Below are 15,170 nucleotides of genomic sequence, written 5' to 3'. Positions count from 1 at the left end.
GGGGGGTTGGACAGGAAGACTTGTCGCGGTTCTTCACGTATCGCAAACCAAAACGGTGGACGCTTGGACGTTGATTTTGGTTTTAGGTTCCAATATCCTGTCGGTACTGTTGAATAAATCTTGATCCTGTTTGGCCTGCGTCGTAGTCCCAGTTTTTAAAACTGTGGCCCTCTCTGTGATTGAGTTTGACACCACTGACCTTAATAAACCTCCATTAGCCTGATCATGAACGGACCGATCTGATTGGTTCACATGGGCTGCGATGCGCCACCCCTGCACTGATTGTTTCGGCGTCGAGTCTACTTAATAATGTGCTTGAGACAGACTGTGTACTAATGTTGACATTCTTATTTGGGTCCTCGCTTCAGTGTCTGACCCCGCCCCCCACATTCATTTACTCATCCTATTGGTCCACAACATATCAACATAGGGGCTTCCTATTAGATAAACCTACATGTCAATCAACTGAATAACATTGCATCCAATAACATCCACAGTCTATTTTTTCGCACGCCGCGAGCGTATCATGCCAGGAAACACACTGAAGAATGATTTTAAACGATATTAATGACATATTTTATATGATATAAATTATCAAATATGCATCCTATACTTTGTATTCCCCTTCTGTTGTCCTGGAGTTTTAATTTCCCCAATTTTCACAATCACATAATTAAATGTCCCCCTCTGCCCATCCACTACAAGCACACAAGCAGATAGACAGAGAGAGAAAGAGGGGTGGGGTGAACAGCCAGGCGCCTGCGCACTTGAGAATGTCACTGCGCGGGGGCTCTCACTCTGAAGCAGCAGTAAAGTGAAGGAGGCGAGTTGTGTGTGTGTGTTGACCGGCGTAGAAAAAACATTGCGAGTGGAAAAGCAGGGAGGGCAGCAGCACACCATGTAGCGGCCGCACCGCGCACAGCTATTCTCAAGCGCGCTCCCGCCTGGCTGTTCAGTGTTAGGGTTGCCATCACTAAGGGTTTGATAACCGGGCACCGATATCCTGGTTTCACGGAGGAATAAGACACGCAGCCGTCATCGGTGTTTACCGGAACCGGAAGTGATTAAAATAAATAAAGCATAGACTTCAGAATAAGGGCACATATTAATAATAGTTTAAATAATTGTGATTTTGACATTGTCCAAAATAATCGTGATTATGCTTTTTTTCCATAATCAAGCAGCCCTAGTGGAAAGGTTCTATTCATTGCAGATGGGCTCCATCAAGCATTACCTTCTCTGAAGCAAGAGTTTCACACAGCTGGATGGTTTCTGCAAACTCTTTTCTAATCTGAAAAACAAGGTATGAAAATAAGTACTGAACCAGGCTAACACTGCCCAGCCAGCGAAGAAATAATTAAAGCAAAAGAAAATTGTGTTTTAAAAGAGTAGTTAACCCAATAATGATAATTCACTAATTATCTACTCACCCGTATGCCAATGGAGGGCTGGGTGAAGTGTTTGAGTCCACAAAATGCTGCTGGAGTGATATCTTGCAACAATTTGTATTCAGGGACCATCAGAAATGCTAAAGTCTGACAGCTCAGCCAATTCTGGTGGACTTTTAGGCATATACACGTTGGAAATGACCACGTTTCGGGTTCGAACAAGAATGTCGGGGCTTGCAGACACGTGGCTGACAACAGGAGCAGTATAAAGGCATGTTATGTGTTTTTCCTGTTGTTTCTTTCCGTCTGAAGATGAGCCCATAATATCCTCAGTTTTGTTGGATTCGGCTGCTACACTGTTTACCTCTGAAACTCCAGCAGTGTTTTGTGGATTCAAACCCTTCAACCAACATCTGCATAGTGGTGAGTAGATAATGAATGAATTATCACCTTTAAAAAAGGTATTTCTCACTTGGGGGAGAGAGCAGGTATTTTCAAACACAGCCACCTGTTCATTTTCAGTCTGCCCGTGGTTCTGTTCTTCAAGCTGTCTCTCCAGGTCTGCCAATCTCAATTCCAACATCAGCACCTTCTCCATGGCCTCCAGCGCTTTGCTTTGTTGCTGCTGCTCCAGCTCTGCAGCCCTCTTTTCGGTTGTCTCGACTTTCTCCAAGGCTTCCCGTTTCTGCACGGCCTCTTTTTGCAGTTGCAGCTCCAGCTCTGCTGCCTTCTTTTCGGTTGTCTGTACTTTCTCCAAGGCTTCCCGTTTCTGCTGGGCCTCTGTTTGCAGTTGCAGCTCCATCTCTTCAACTCTTCCTTCTAATGTTCCTACTTTCGTCATGGCCTCCTCTTTCTGTTGACTCTCCATTTCCAGCTGCAGCTCCAGGTTGGACACTTTCCCTGAAAGGTTACGCATCCAGTCTGGAGAGGTATAGTCTTTGGGACTGGTTAAAAGATAGAACATACAGATGATATTATGTTATGATATCAATCTGTCAATTTAGAAACACAAGTGATTGTGAATCACTTTTAACTTTGTGCAAAGAGGAACAGGGAGAGCACTGCCAGAGCCCCCAAAAAACGACCTCCAGAGACAGAATTTTGCCCTGAGGATTTCATCCCCGTACCTAGCAGCAGTCTCTCAGGCGCTAACTAGGATATGGAGGTCTTTGTGACCCTGCAAGGATATGCCTCCCCAGACCAGTGGTGATCCACTGCCAAACCGGTCAACCTGAACGATGTTACAGGAAGCGTATCATTCACCAGGATGTCTGCAGACTCAGTCACACCTGTCACATGTGCTCAGTGTGAACCTGTTCTCATCTGAGAAGAAAATGGGTGCCAGTGGCAGCCCTGCCACTTCCGGTGTTCTCTGGCGAGTCAAGCTGCTTAGTGTCTGACTATGAGCACAGGTCTCACTAGAGGATGTCGGGTCCTCATGCCAGCCTCATGGAGCCTGTTTCTGACCAAACTGTCGGACACCAGTAGCCTGCTCGTTGAAGCCCTGCCAGAGACCAGTCCAGCTTTCTTTGTGTAAAGACCAGTCTCCTTGTACTGAATCTCCTCCATGTTCTTGAGACTGGAGGGAGACACAGCAAACCTATATACAGTTAGGTTCTCAAATATTTGGACCGCAACAAAATTTTCATAATTTTGGCCCTGTATGATATTGCAAAGGGTTTGAAACGAAATAATTGAGATACAGACTATCTTTTGAGGGTATTTAAATCAAAATTGGAGGGTTTTACGAATTGCAACAATTTTCATACATTGTCCCCTCCTTTCAAGGGACCTTAAGTTATTGGACAATTGACTCAGAAGCTGTTTCATGAGCAGGAGTAGTTTTTAGGTGTGGCCTTTGCATTTGGAAGCTGTTGCTACAATTCCACAACATCCAAAAGGGCTCTCAAAGTGAAACAGGCCATCCTTATGCTGTGAAAAACGAAAATCCTTTCCATAGTAAAGAGACCCCTTCACAACATCTAGTGAAGTGAAGACTCTCGGAAGTAAATGGTAAATAGTTTTGTATTTATATAGCGCTTTTCTAGACTTGATGACCACTCAAAGCACTTTACAGTACAGTTGTACATTCACCCATTCACACACCCATTCATACAGTGCATCTATTTGCAGCACTTTGCTGGGTCCAGTCGGGGTTCAGCATCTTGTCCAAGGACACATCAGCATGCTTTGAACAGCATTCTTTGGACAGATGAAACTAAGGTCAACCTGTACCAGAATGATGGGAAGAGAAAAGTATGGAGAAAGCTTGGGACAGCTCATGGTCCGAAACACATCATCTGTAAAACAAGGGGGAGGCAGTGTGATGGCTTCAAATGGCACTGGGTCGATAGTGTTTATTTATGATTTGAAAGAAGACGGAAGCAGCTGTAAGAAAACTGAAGTCTATAAGAACATTCTGTCTGCTCACATTCAGCAAAGTCGATTGGAAGGTACTTCACAGTGCAGATGGACAATGACCCAAATATACTGCGAAAGACAGCTAATTGTTATCTCAATTTGCTGTCTTGAGATAACTAATCTAACTGTTGGTAGAAACACATTTACCTGTCTCCAAAGCTTTGCACAGTCACTGAGCTATGACTCATTTCCATGTCATCTGATGGCTCATCAGGAATCTCCCAGTGAGCATCAAATTCCTCGTCATCTGTTAAAATAAACCATATATGCATTTTTTTGAATTTCAGAAAAATTAACAGGTTTTGAACAGGCACTGCACTAGTAAGTGCGTTTGAAAAAGGCTATTTGACTTGAGGTAATGCTCAGAAGACTACTTCAGAATTATTCTTTGTCATTAGTTGGGCGGTTGTGGCTGAGAGGTAGAACTCTTATCCTCCAACCAGAAGGTCGGTTGTTTGATCCCAATCTACCCTATCTGCATGCTGAAGTGGCCTTGGGGAAGAAACTGAACCTTGAATTGCCCCTCATAGAAAAAGAAAACAATTCCTCGCCATAGATGCGCTGTATGAATTTGTGTGTGTGAATGGCAATAAACTGCACTATAAATCACTTTGAGCGGTCATCAATAATTGAAAAGCACTATATAAATACAGACCATTTAGTGAGTCCTCCTCCCTAAATTATAATTTTTTCATAAAATTAAGCAAAATTTTCTTTATTATTGTTCAAACGAGTGGCCGTATAAATAAATAACTAAATACATGTGATGTTTTTTTGTGTGAAAAGTAACCAATGGGAAGAACTCTACTCCTTCTGTAAGAGTGTGTGTGTACGCGTGTCTGCAGACACACACATACCGTGCAGGGTTACAGTACACCAGTACATGCAAGGTTTGAGATTCTTTCTACAAATAGAGTTTTCTGGTATTACAAGATAGATGTATTCCTACTCACCTTCAGTCAGCTCCATCAGACAGGATCGATCAGCTTTCCTTTTAAGAGTGAAAGCTTCTGCAAAGCTCAGGTTAGATGAACCACCACAGGCAGATAAAGGTGCAAGTCTGAGCATCTTTCCTCCCCATGTAACTCTGCGCTTAGGCATCTTGAAAACCAAAGAATATTGATTTGACTTGATAACGACAAGAATGCACAGGTCTAATAACAGCTTGATTTTGTGATAAGATACCCTTTTAACAGGAACCAGGTTGGAGCTGGTGACAAGGAGTTTGGTCAGGTTTCTGATTCTGTCCTCTTGTTCTCTCTGGAGATGATCTTTTTCTTGGAGGAGCTGGGATAGAACCTCCTTCTCAGTCACTGTAGTCTGTGTCTCTGAAGATACCTGTATCATGTCATCCTCAGGTCAGCAAGGGAAATTACACAGATGGGCCAAACAAAACATGAATAAAGAGAAACAAAGAGTTATCACACTTGCCTCGTGAAGTCGTCGCTTCAGGTCAACAATTTCATTTCGGTACCTTTTGAGCAGAGCTCCGTCATCAGACACCTCTGTCACATGGGGATCGTTCTTCATTTTCTTTGCAGTGCTGGCAAACTAATAAGAGTAAACAGTTTCTGAATCGTTTGCTGTGCTTCATGTTTGCTCGAATGTTTCATATTTTCTCATATTACACTAACACACTGACTTTTCGAGATGTTAGAGGGAAACTGAGCCGAGGCAAAGCTGCAATATTTCAACCTTCATAAACGTACAGCGGAAAGGAGCAGCCCCTTTAAAACACACTGCATAACACCATTTAACATATTAGAAGTCTACCAACCTGTAAAGTGCTAAGGGTCTCATCTAGAGTGACAGGAGTGATGGTACAGATGATGACCGTTTTGGCGTTCCCACCCAAGGAGTTCTGCAGGATGCGGGTTAGCTTACTGTCTCTGTAGTTCGTGAAACCCCTGATGACAGAGAAAAATATATAGCAAATTTCAGCAACTTGAAAAAACAATAAATTAAGACAAAGAAGCATTTAATAACAATGTGTAAAGTTGGTTTATTTTTGCTTCCATTATTTTCCTTTGTGTAACAATTGTTCCCTTCTAGAAAGGAATCAAATGCGAATATTTCCCAAAATGTAAAAAAAAAAAAAGCGTGACTAATTAAACACATGAATTGAATGTCCACTGTTTACTCACTTCTGGCTTTCTTCTGTCACTTTCTTAATCACTTGGCCAAGGGTAAACAGACTGCGATTGATGTTGCAACCTTCCTTGAAACGTGTGCCTTAGAGATTAGAACTGGTGAATTACTGTACACTCACAAGATAACTTTGCATTTACATAGTGTTAAGTAACATAACATCAGGCCTAATAAAGCAGACTTTTCATGTGGCTTCTGTCAAAACCTTACCTTCAGCCCCCGTTTGACTTGCTCTCTCAGATCCAGCAAGATCAACTAAATTCTAGAAGATTAAGCAAAACTGATAGTGAACAAAATATAATTACAACACAAACTATGATACAGGATCGAAGGCAAAGTTAAGTTATTTGGTGAGGCTTTAAACTCCCAGGCAACTGGTTGGTTGTTTTATGTACCTTTATATGAAGCTGGCTCGAAACTATATGTGGTTGCATTTTGTTAAAAGACTGAAGAGTGGGAATCACAAGTTTTTATACAACAACTATACAACCTGTATCACAATTAACCATGGTAAAATTCCAAACAGTTAGTATAACCATGTGAAATTACAATTATTAAAACCGCGGTTGGTTACCACACTGTAAAGCTCATGGTAAAAACTGTCCAGCATCAACTATAGTGAGCTGTGTCCCGGACACATGTGTTAAGTTCCATTTACTTAACCATTTATTCTTAGGATGCTCAAGAGTTTTGAGAAACCTAAACACAAAGTAATCAAGCGTATATGTTCACCTAATCCATGTTTTTGTTTTAAAAAAGCAGTTTTATTGTTAAATATTTGCAGGACTGGAAGATGCATGGACTTCATACTGTGAAGTACTGGTATTTATTTGAGTACACTGGACTAATATTGTTATATCTGTGGCCATATTCAAGGGCGAGCCTATGCAAAAATATGGTGCTGCAGTAGCAGCTCCTCTGCAGAACATATTGTTTAACGGAGAAGCTAAATATTGTGCCTTGAACATTGGATTGATATTAATGTGAATATTGTACCTTGAATAGATAAAGTTCCATAACTGCCTTTCTTTGTGTATATTAATTCTCGTACATTGAGCATTTAACAGAAATTACAAAAATAGCAAATCTGACCATTCTAAATGGATATATCAAAATGCAGACGCAGCAATTGCAGCATTCTGCCAGCAAAACATTTAAGAAAGAGCAACATGCAGGTGGGAGCTGTAATAGCAGGAGTAATATCTGGTCACTGGTTCTGGTCAGAGGTTCTTGGGACCTGTGCAGTGCTTAAAGTTTGCTTTGTGTTTGATTGGGTGCAGCCTTGCACTTTATGGGTGTGTGTTAGTACATTGTGTGTGCAGCCTATGCTGTTTACTTACTGAATACAGCCCTAAAAGACAGAAAAAAAGGAGCTGGGAGATAACTTACCAAATGAGACACAATAATAGCACCATCCGCATTTTCACCTGATGCTAGGTCACTCCTTTCTCGGCTTTCAAGGATCTATGGAAAAATAATATAATGAAAATCCTGATTTCCTCTGAATCCTACATGTTTGTTGTGGTTTTGCTTACCATTCGGAAAATAGTGTGTGAACGACTGCTCCGCTGGTTCATTTTTGTTTTACCGTAGTGGCGGTTCTCTAAAAAGGCAGGTTGTGCATGAAAGACAATGCATATTACTAGGGCTGAACGATTAATTGCATTTGCGATAAAACAGCGATATGATAAAACGTGATTTTCTAATCGCAGCGTGCGAAAGAGAGTAGGGCACTGGGGTGCTGTCCTCACCCGCAGCCAGAATGCTGCGGGACCACAAAACTCCTCTGATCCAGAAGATAGCGAAGCAAGCCTCCATCACCTACAGGGTCCTAGAGTCTTCGGCCGACGTGGCGGACACAGAGCGAGCTCATCTCGCAGGTGACCGCTGTGCGGGCGGCGGACCTGAAAATCGCTCTCCGGAAAAGCAAGCCGAGCTCCGGTGCGGCGGGGCTCCAGAGCCCCCCGGTCACCTACATGCACATCTGCGAGACGGAGGTCTTCAGCATGGGGGTGTTCCTGCTGAGGTCCGGCGCCTCCATACCGCTGCACGACCAACCGGACATGAACAGGAATCTACGGAGCTGCTGATCCGCAAGCTGCACTTCCATCGCATCCAGCTGGCCCGCCGCATCCGCGGACACAGAGCTTAAACTGCTGCTGCTCCACTGACTATGACAACGCCGTATTCCTACACTTATAAATGCAATTCAATGTTGAAGTAATCCAAGTATTCAGAATACGTTACTCAGATTAGTTAATGTAACGGAATACAATACAGATTACATTTTTGGGCATGTATTCTGTATTCTGTAACGGAATACGTTTTGAAAGTATCCTTCCCAATACTGGAAATGTTACTGACTTTGGAGCAGTAAGATACCTATAATTAAAAAAAAAAAATTCTCAAGATGTTAAATTTGCACAAAGGTTTTATTAAAGTGCATGGCTTCTGTTTATATATACAATGACTTTGATTAAATTACTTAAATGCACACCGATTTGTTGTTCTTGTTTCTGTAATGAGCAGTTAAATAAAAATGTGGGAAAGAATATTGTACAGTAAATGTATGTAATATTGTGTTGGTCACATTTAAATCATTCATTACGTTTTTTTGGGGCTGGGAAGAGGATCAAATAAGATTTTAAAAAAACAAACCCATATTAAATCGCAATCGCAATTTAAAAATAAAAATCGCAATTAGATTATTTCCCCAAATCGTTCAGCCCTACATATTACACATCGGTTATGAGGGGCATCATTCTCATGTTCAGTTATATAATCAGAACTTACTTTCTCCTTTCCGAAGCCAGGCTAGGGCTTGTGCAGGGGATGTAACCAGCTCCTCAGTAAGGTCAGCCACATAGATGTTTTTCTGCACACAGAAATTATCACGAAAAAAGCACAATGATCAAGTAAAACAGGATAAATAACTTCCTTTGGATGCAACCACACTTTAAGTATGTTACAGAAGAGCTATGGCCCAGTATTTTTTATGTTCTCTCTTAGGAGACTCGCTTAAACAATGAATGTAGCAGAAATACGATTAAGTTCCGTCACTAAAAACCTTACCTGATGTGTGTGTAACTCAATTCCGGCTATTATGATTGGTTTGGCACGGCACTATTCTCATTGTCTGTTCATGTTTTCTGTCAAAACATGGATGGAATGATTTCTATCGATGTAATATCAACACGTGTTCAATTTCTATAGAGGAAAAGTTATATTGCAATATTTATCTATGTTTTTTCGGCCAGCCCTAGTTGTAGGCTCGTGGTCATACCGACCGCAGACAATCAAGAGTGTGAAGACCCTTGCTCATCATTTAGGTATGCTGTGTGGGAACACTTCAGTTTCACAGTCGCTATAATGACAACGGGCGGCTGTGGCTGAGGGGCAGAGTGGCTGTGGCTGAGGGGTAGAGTGGTCGTCCTCCAACCTGAAGGTCGGCAGTTCAATCCCCAGTCAGACCCATCTGCATGCCGAAGTGTCCTTGGGCAAGATGCTGAACCCCGAATGGCCCCCCCATAGAATAACTAAGTGCTGCAAATAGATGCACTGTATGAATGTGTGTGTGAATGGGTGAATGTAGAACTGCACTGTAAAGCGCTTTGAGTGGTCATCAAGACTAGAAAAGCGCTATATAAATACAAAGCCATTTACCATACGAGTGGATCATATAAAAGTCGACGTAGCGCAACTGCAGTCGGACATTTAGTTGGTAACACATTGAACATGCCGACTCGTTTGAACCAGAACCAGAGTCATGTCTCACTAGTTCAGTGCAAACTAAGCTCCATGTGGCATTAAAGCTGCTGCTTGCAAATAATTCAGACTGTCAAAGCAATAACGAGTGACGTAGGTGTATTTATAGCAGCGAACGTGCGACCGTTCGGTTATTGAGAACGTAGGGTTCAATTACACACTGAAAGTAATAAAGACCTGTTACGAAGTTATCTTCCACATTTTTAGTACAAGCAGGGCCTTCTCTGCAAACAATGTGGTGGTAGTTATTTATTTTGAAGAAAAGAAATGAAAATAACTAATTAATAATGATAATCATACAATAAAATAAATGGTTTTGTATTTATATAGCACTTTTCTAGTCTTGATGACCACTCAAAGCGCTTTACAGTACAGTTTTACATTCACCCATTCACACACCCATTCATACAGTGCATCTATTTGCAGCACTTTGCTGGGTCCAGTCGGGGTTCAGCATCTTGTCCAAGGACACATCAGCATGCAGATGGGTCAGACTGGGGATCGAACTGCCGACCTTCAGGTTGGAGGAAGACCACTCTACCCCTCAGCCACAGCCGCCCCGGCTGGATGATAAATAACAGTGCAGTTGAATTTGAGTGTTAAGTTTGTTATTTTACTTTTGTAAAAAATACTTAGGTAAGAATGGGAAATCAGTGGCGATACCCAGCCCTAGTTAAGAAAGGTATAACAGGTGTATTATTGTGGTACCAAAAGAAGAAGTGAACATTTTTGGGTGCACCTGAAAAATGTGTTGGTGCAACTAAATGGAAAAAATATGAGGCACTAATGCAACCAATGTTGCTCTGTAATTCAGCATGATATGAAGCCTTGTGGCAACAAACCGACTGTTGTGCTTTTCCTTTGAAGACATATAACCTAGGAGGAAGTGTTTTTATGAATGTTGTTGCCATCACGAACCTGGCACCCAAGAGTTACAACAATGACAGACAGGGGAGGAACTCCGGAGAATTAGGTCCGAAACTTTCTCTTCCTTTCACCCATTCTGCACAGATGCATTCACAACAACTGCACATCCGCCACAGAATTTAGTTGGGAGTTGATGCTGCAGGATGTCACACATTGATTCTACTGCAGAGATCATAGGTTTGAGTTTACAGCACATCAGCACAGTTGACGGCTTTTATCAGCACAAACTCTCTTGACATCTTTAGTGTCTTCGACACTTGTGGAACTGCTTTTTCATCCAGAGATTTTTGATTTCTTTCGATTTGTTTTTTGCCTTCATTTTTACATCTGTCAGAAAGACTTTAGGCTTTCACTGACAATTGCGTTCACAAGCACAGCTTCTCCGGAGAAACTCCAAAGGATCTCCAAAGTTCAGTGCATGTTTGAAAACCAAGCCTTGAAAGATTCATAAAAGTATCCAGATTTTTTTTAATGTCGTTAAAACCCAAACTTGTAAATGGTCCACTTACATTGATTGTCTCTCTGACTTCCAGTGGTTTTCGCTTCCAGCTGTCAACAAGCAGATCAGTCACAGTCTCGTTGTAGATTTCCATGTAAGACACCCTGAGAAGGAACTCCTTTTTTGGACACTGCGGCGAAAAAGAAAAGCACTGGTTAGAATAAACAGTAATTACTCAACAAACTGCAGCACAATACAACTCTTACATTTTTAATGGTTTGGAAAACATCTTCCACAGCCAGCGGTGTCACACCAGGTATATGGTTACTCCCCATCATGGTAAAGGTCTTTCCAGAAGAAGTCTGCCCATAAGCAAATATGGTTCCTGTGACAAACGAGTAAAAATAAATAACATAGTTCAGCTACAATAAGCAGGATGGAACAACATGGTACCACAGGATAGATCTGACAACACTTAGCTTCCATTACTTACCATTGTATCCCTCAACAGTGGAGACAACCAGGGGCTTTGCAATGTCCTGGTAAAGCTGATTGGTTGTTTCTTCAGCTGTGAATACTCGATCTGCAGACAATTACCATAAGTTTATACGAAATGCCCCAAAGTGATAGCGATATCGTGAAACCCACTTCTTAAGCCTGCACATGCTGCTTTACATACCAAAACTGAAGGTCTTGGTGGAATTCCCATCATCGATCTGATGAATTGATTTTTTATCAGTTCTCCAAAACAGCTGGACAGGCTCTGCATTCTCTGATGCTGTACTTTCTTCCCTGTAAAAAAAGGAAAATTTTTCAAGACATATGGAAACATAAACAGACTGCCTGGACAATAGCTTCAAGAGACAATGTTTTGGGTTGCCTCTGTGATTGATGAATTGTGTGAACAGGTGTAATGTATTTAATTCATCTTTTTGGTATTTATAACTTTAAGTTCATTGCCCAGGCGATGCGATACACATGGCACCTCATAGGAAAATGCGGAAAACACGCTGCTAGTGTGAACAACAGTGTGAACAACAGCAGCAGCCACCGAGGCCCAGGCGTAACTTAGTTTAAGCTGGTGAATATCAATAAACTCAAGGCGTATGCAATATTATAGATACTTACCATTTGCTAAGACTCGCCATTGCGTCCTTACTTCGGAACTACATTATACAACAGTATACATTGTCAGTCGGTAACGTTTACAGTTGTTAGCATTAGCACGTAAACTAACACGAACAAGTTAAGTAGTGAAAAACTTACCTCGCAATAAGCGGACGGACGCGAACACAAACTTTAACAGCGGACTCTTCGGTCATTTTTCAAGTTCAGTCGCCGCATTCAAATGTCCATTCATTAATTAGTTTAGAATAAACTAGATATGCGGATATGCCTATGAAACTGTTGCTACGCAAACCAGAAGAGGCTTTCTCCGCCGTTTTTCAAATCCAGCCAGTTGGATTTGATTGGTTAACGTCTTCTTCTTCTTTGGATTGGACACACTGGACGCGTTGATGGCGCATTGCTGTCTTCAACTGTTCTTCTTCGACTGGTGGTTATTGGAGGTTGGCAAACCAGCTTTTCGATGCATTACCGCCACCCTCTGGACTGAATAGATAAATGGATAGATAGATTGATGTAATTTATTTAACTCAATTTACGAAATTGTTGAATCACAGCAGCATGTCAAGTGCTGAAGTTTGGAGCAGTAAATTGGCCAAGTACTCCTGACTGCAGTCTTCCCTTCGCTCAACGTGGATGCCTCCGCCCACGTTGAGCACAACATCGGATGACACCGAGTCGCCCTTCCCGTTAGATTTATTCAGAGTCACCACCTAGTTGAGGAGGCCTTGCAGCACATTAACAAACGTCCATACTGTATGAACCATATCATGTACACTGCTTCCTAATTAGACATGTAACACCAGTATATTTGTGAAATAATCATTGCCTGTGTTTAAAGAAATTAGGTTGAAAACATTTTTTTACTATGGGCTGAATTAAAAAAATTACAATCAAAACTGTAGGGTCCCCTTATAAACTATATCAAGAAGTTTTTTTAGAGGACAGACCAGAACTGTACTTACATAATCAGCCTTCTAAGTATCAGCTTGTCCCTAATTTGCTGCAAAAATATTTAAGCGTCTATAACCCCAGAAAAATGTGGTATTTTAATCCTGTTTACAAACATTTTAATTGTTATAATCAGCCCTAACTATGGGAGGATTGTGAAGAGGCCTTATAATAAATCTTTTCAACAAAGTGACTTCAATTGCCTTATACATAAAAAAGAATGGAAAAAGTAATTCCTGTTTTCAAATTATCAACCTAATTCACCGGCTTTTGACATAAGTCTAATGTCTATTTAAAATACAAAATTGGCTATTTATACTGTGGCTTGTTAAACATTTTATTTATATCAGAATATTTTCCCTACAAGAAATTGGACAGACTTTCACACGAAGAGATAGTGACAAGAATAAGAATATATACACTACCGTTCAAAAGTTTGGGTTCACTTTCTAAATTTCCGTATTTTTCAAAGAAAGGCACTGTTTTTTTCAATGAAGATAACATTAAATTAATCAGAAATACACTGCATACATTGTTAATGTAGTAAATTACTATTCTAGGTGGAAACGTCTGTTTTTTAATGAAATAGCTACATAGGTGTATAGAGGCCCATTTCCAGCAAATATCACTCAAGTGTTCTAATGGTACATTGTGTTTGCTAATCACCTTAGAAGACAAATGGATGATTAGAAAACCCTTGAAAACCCTTTTACAATGATGTTAGCACAGCTGAAAACTGTTTAGCTGATGAGAGAAGCTATAAAACTGGCCTTCCTTTGAGCTAGTTGAGTATCTGGAGCATCACATTTGTGGGTTCGATTATACTCTCAAAATGGCCAGAAAATGAGAACTTTCATGTGAAACTCGCCAGTCTGTTATCGTTCCTAGAAAAGAAGGCTATTCCATTCGAGAAATTGCGAAGAAACTGAAAATTTCCTACAACGGTGTGTACTACTCCCTTCAGAGAACAGCAGAAACGGGCTCTAACCAGAGTAGAAAGAGAAGTGGGAGGCCCCGGTGCACAATTCAGCAAGAAGACAAGTATATTAGAGTCTCTAGTTTGAGAAATAGACGCCTCAAAGGTCCTCAACTGGCAGCTTCTTTAAATGGTACCCGTAAAACGCCAGTGTCAACGTCTACAGTGTAGAGGCGACTCTGGGATGCTGGCCTTCTAGGCAGAGTGGCAAAGAAAAAGCCATATCTGACACTGGCCAATAAAAAAATATTGATATGGGCAAAAGAACACAGACATTGGACAGAGGTAGATTGGAAAAAATTGTTATGGACAGAAGAATAGAAGTTTGAGGTGTTTGGATCACACAGAAGAACGTTTGTGAGACGCAGAACAGGTGAACAGATGCTGGAAGAGTGCCTGATGCCATCTGTCAAGCATGGTGGAGGTAATGTGATGGTCTGGGGCTGCTTTGGTGCTGGTAAAGTGGGAGATTTGTACAAGGTAAAAGGGATTTTAAATAAGGAAGGCTATCACTCAATTTGCAACGCCATGCCATACCCTGTGGACAGCGCTTGATTGGAACCAATTTCCTCCTTCAACAGGACAATGACCCAAAGCACACCTCCAAATTATGCAAGAAGTATTTAGGGAAGAAGCAGGCAGCTGGTATGCTGTCTGAAATGGAGTGGCCAGCGCAGTCAACAGATCTCAACCCCATTGAGCTGTTGTGGGAGCAGCTTGACCGTATGGTACGCAAGTGCCATATGGTCAAGCGGTCAAGTGCCCATCAAGCCAATCCAACTTGTGGGAGATGCTTCAGAAAGCGTGGGGTGAAGTTTCTACAGATTACCTCAACAAATTAACAGCTAGAATGCCAAAGGTCTGCAATGCTGTAATTGCTGCAAATGGAGCATTATTTGACGAAAGCAAAGTTTGAAGAACAAAATTACAATTTCAAATAAAAATAATTTCTAACCTTGTCAATGTCTTGACTATATTTTCTATTCATTTTGCAACTCATTTCATAAATAGAAGAGTGAATTTTCATGGA

The 15,170-nt window shown here is 41.3% G+C and overlaps 1 protein-coding gene across 1 annotated transcript in view; it reads right to left on the bottom strand.

Annotated features, from left to right (window-relative positions):
- cenpe (centromere protein E) overlaps window positions 1-12,618 on the bottom strand; it is a 34,780-nt gene extending 22,162 nt beyond the window's left edge. Inside the window, exons 1-17 of the mRNA XM_053445830.1 lie at window positions 12,355-12,618; window positions 11,768-11,880; window positions 11,582-11,671; window positions 11,355-11,473; window positions 11,159-11,278; window positions 8,751-8,832; window positions 7,493-7,560; window positions 7,347-7,421; window positions 6,168-6,219; window positions 5,954-6,041; window positions 5,587-5,716; window positions 5,241-5,360; window positions 4,995-5,147; window positions 4,763-4,910; window positions 3,957-4,056; window positions 1,861-2,332; window positions 1,235-1,291 (exon numbers count right to left, since the gene is read on the bottom strand). Of these exons, the coding sequence (XP_053301805.1) occupies window positions 1,235-1,291; window positions 1,861-2,332; window positions 3,957-4,056; window positions 4,763-4,910; window positions 4,995-5,147; window positions 5,241-5,360; window positions 5,587-5,716; window positions 5,954-6,041; window positions 6,168-6,219; window positions 7,347-7,421; window positions 7,493-7,560; window positions 8,751-8,832; window positions 11,159-11,278; window positions 11,355-11,473; window positions 11,582-11,671; window positions 11,768-11,880; window positions 12,355-12,410 (2,043 nt within the window). The 5' untranslated portion in view covers window positions 12,411-12,618. The remainder of the gene's footprint in view (window positions 1-1,234; window positions 1,292-1,860; window positions 2,333-3,956; window positions 4,057-4,762; window positions 4,911-4,994; window positions 5,148-5,240; window positions 5,361-5,586; window positions 5,717-5,953; window positions 6,042-6,167; window positions 6,220-7,346; window positions 7,422-7,492; window positions 7,561-8,750; window positions 8,833-11,158; window positions 11,279-11,354; window positions 11,474-11,581; window positions 11,672-11,767; window positions 11,881-12,354) is intronic.
- Between the last annotated feature and the right edge of the window lie 2,552 nt (window positions 12,619-15,170).

Source organism: Pleuronectes platessa, chromosome 17 (assembly GCF_947347685.1).
Source record: "Pleuronectes platessa chromosome 17, fPlePla1.1, whole genome shotgun sequence".
NCBI lineage: Eukaryota > Metazoa > Chordata > Actinopteri > Pleuronectiformes > Pleuronectidae > Pleuronectes > Pleuronectes platessa.
This window is presented reverse-complemented; position numbering and strand designations above follow the sequence as displayed.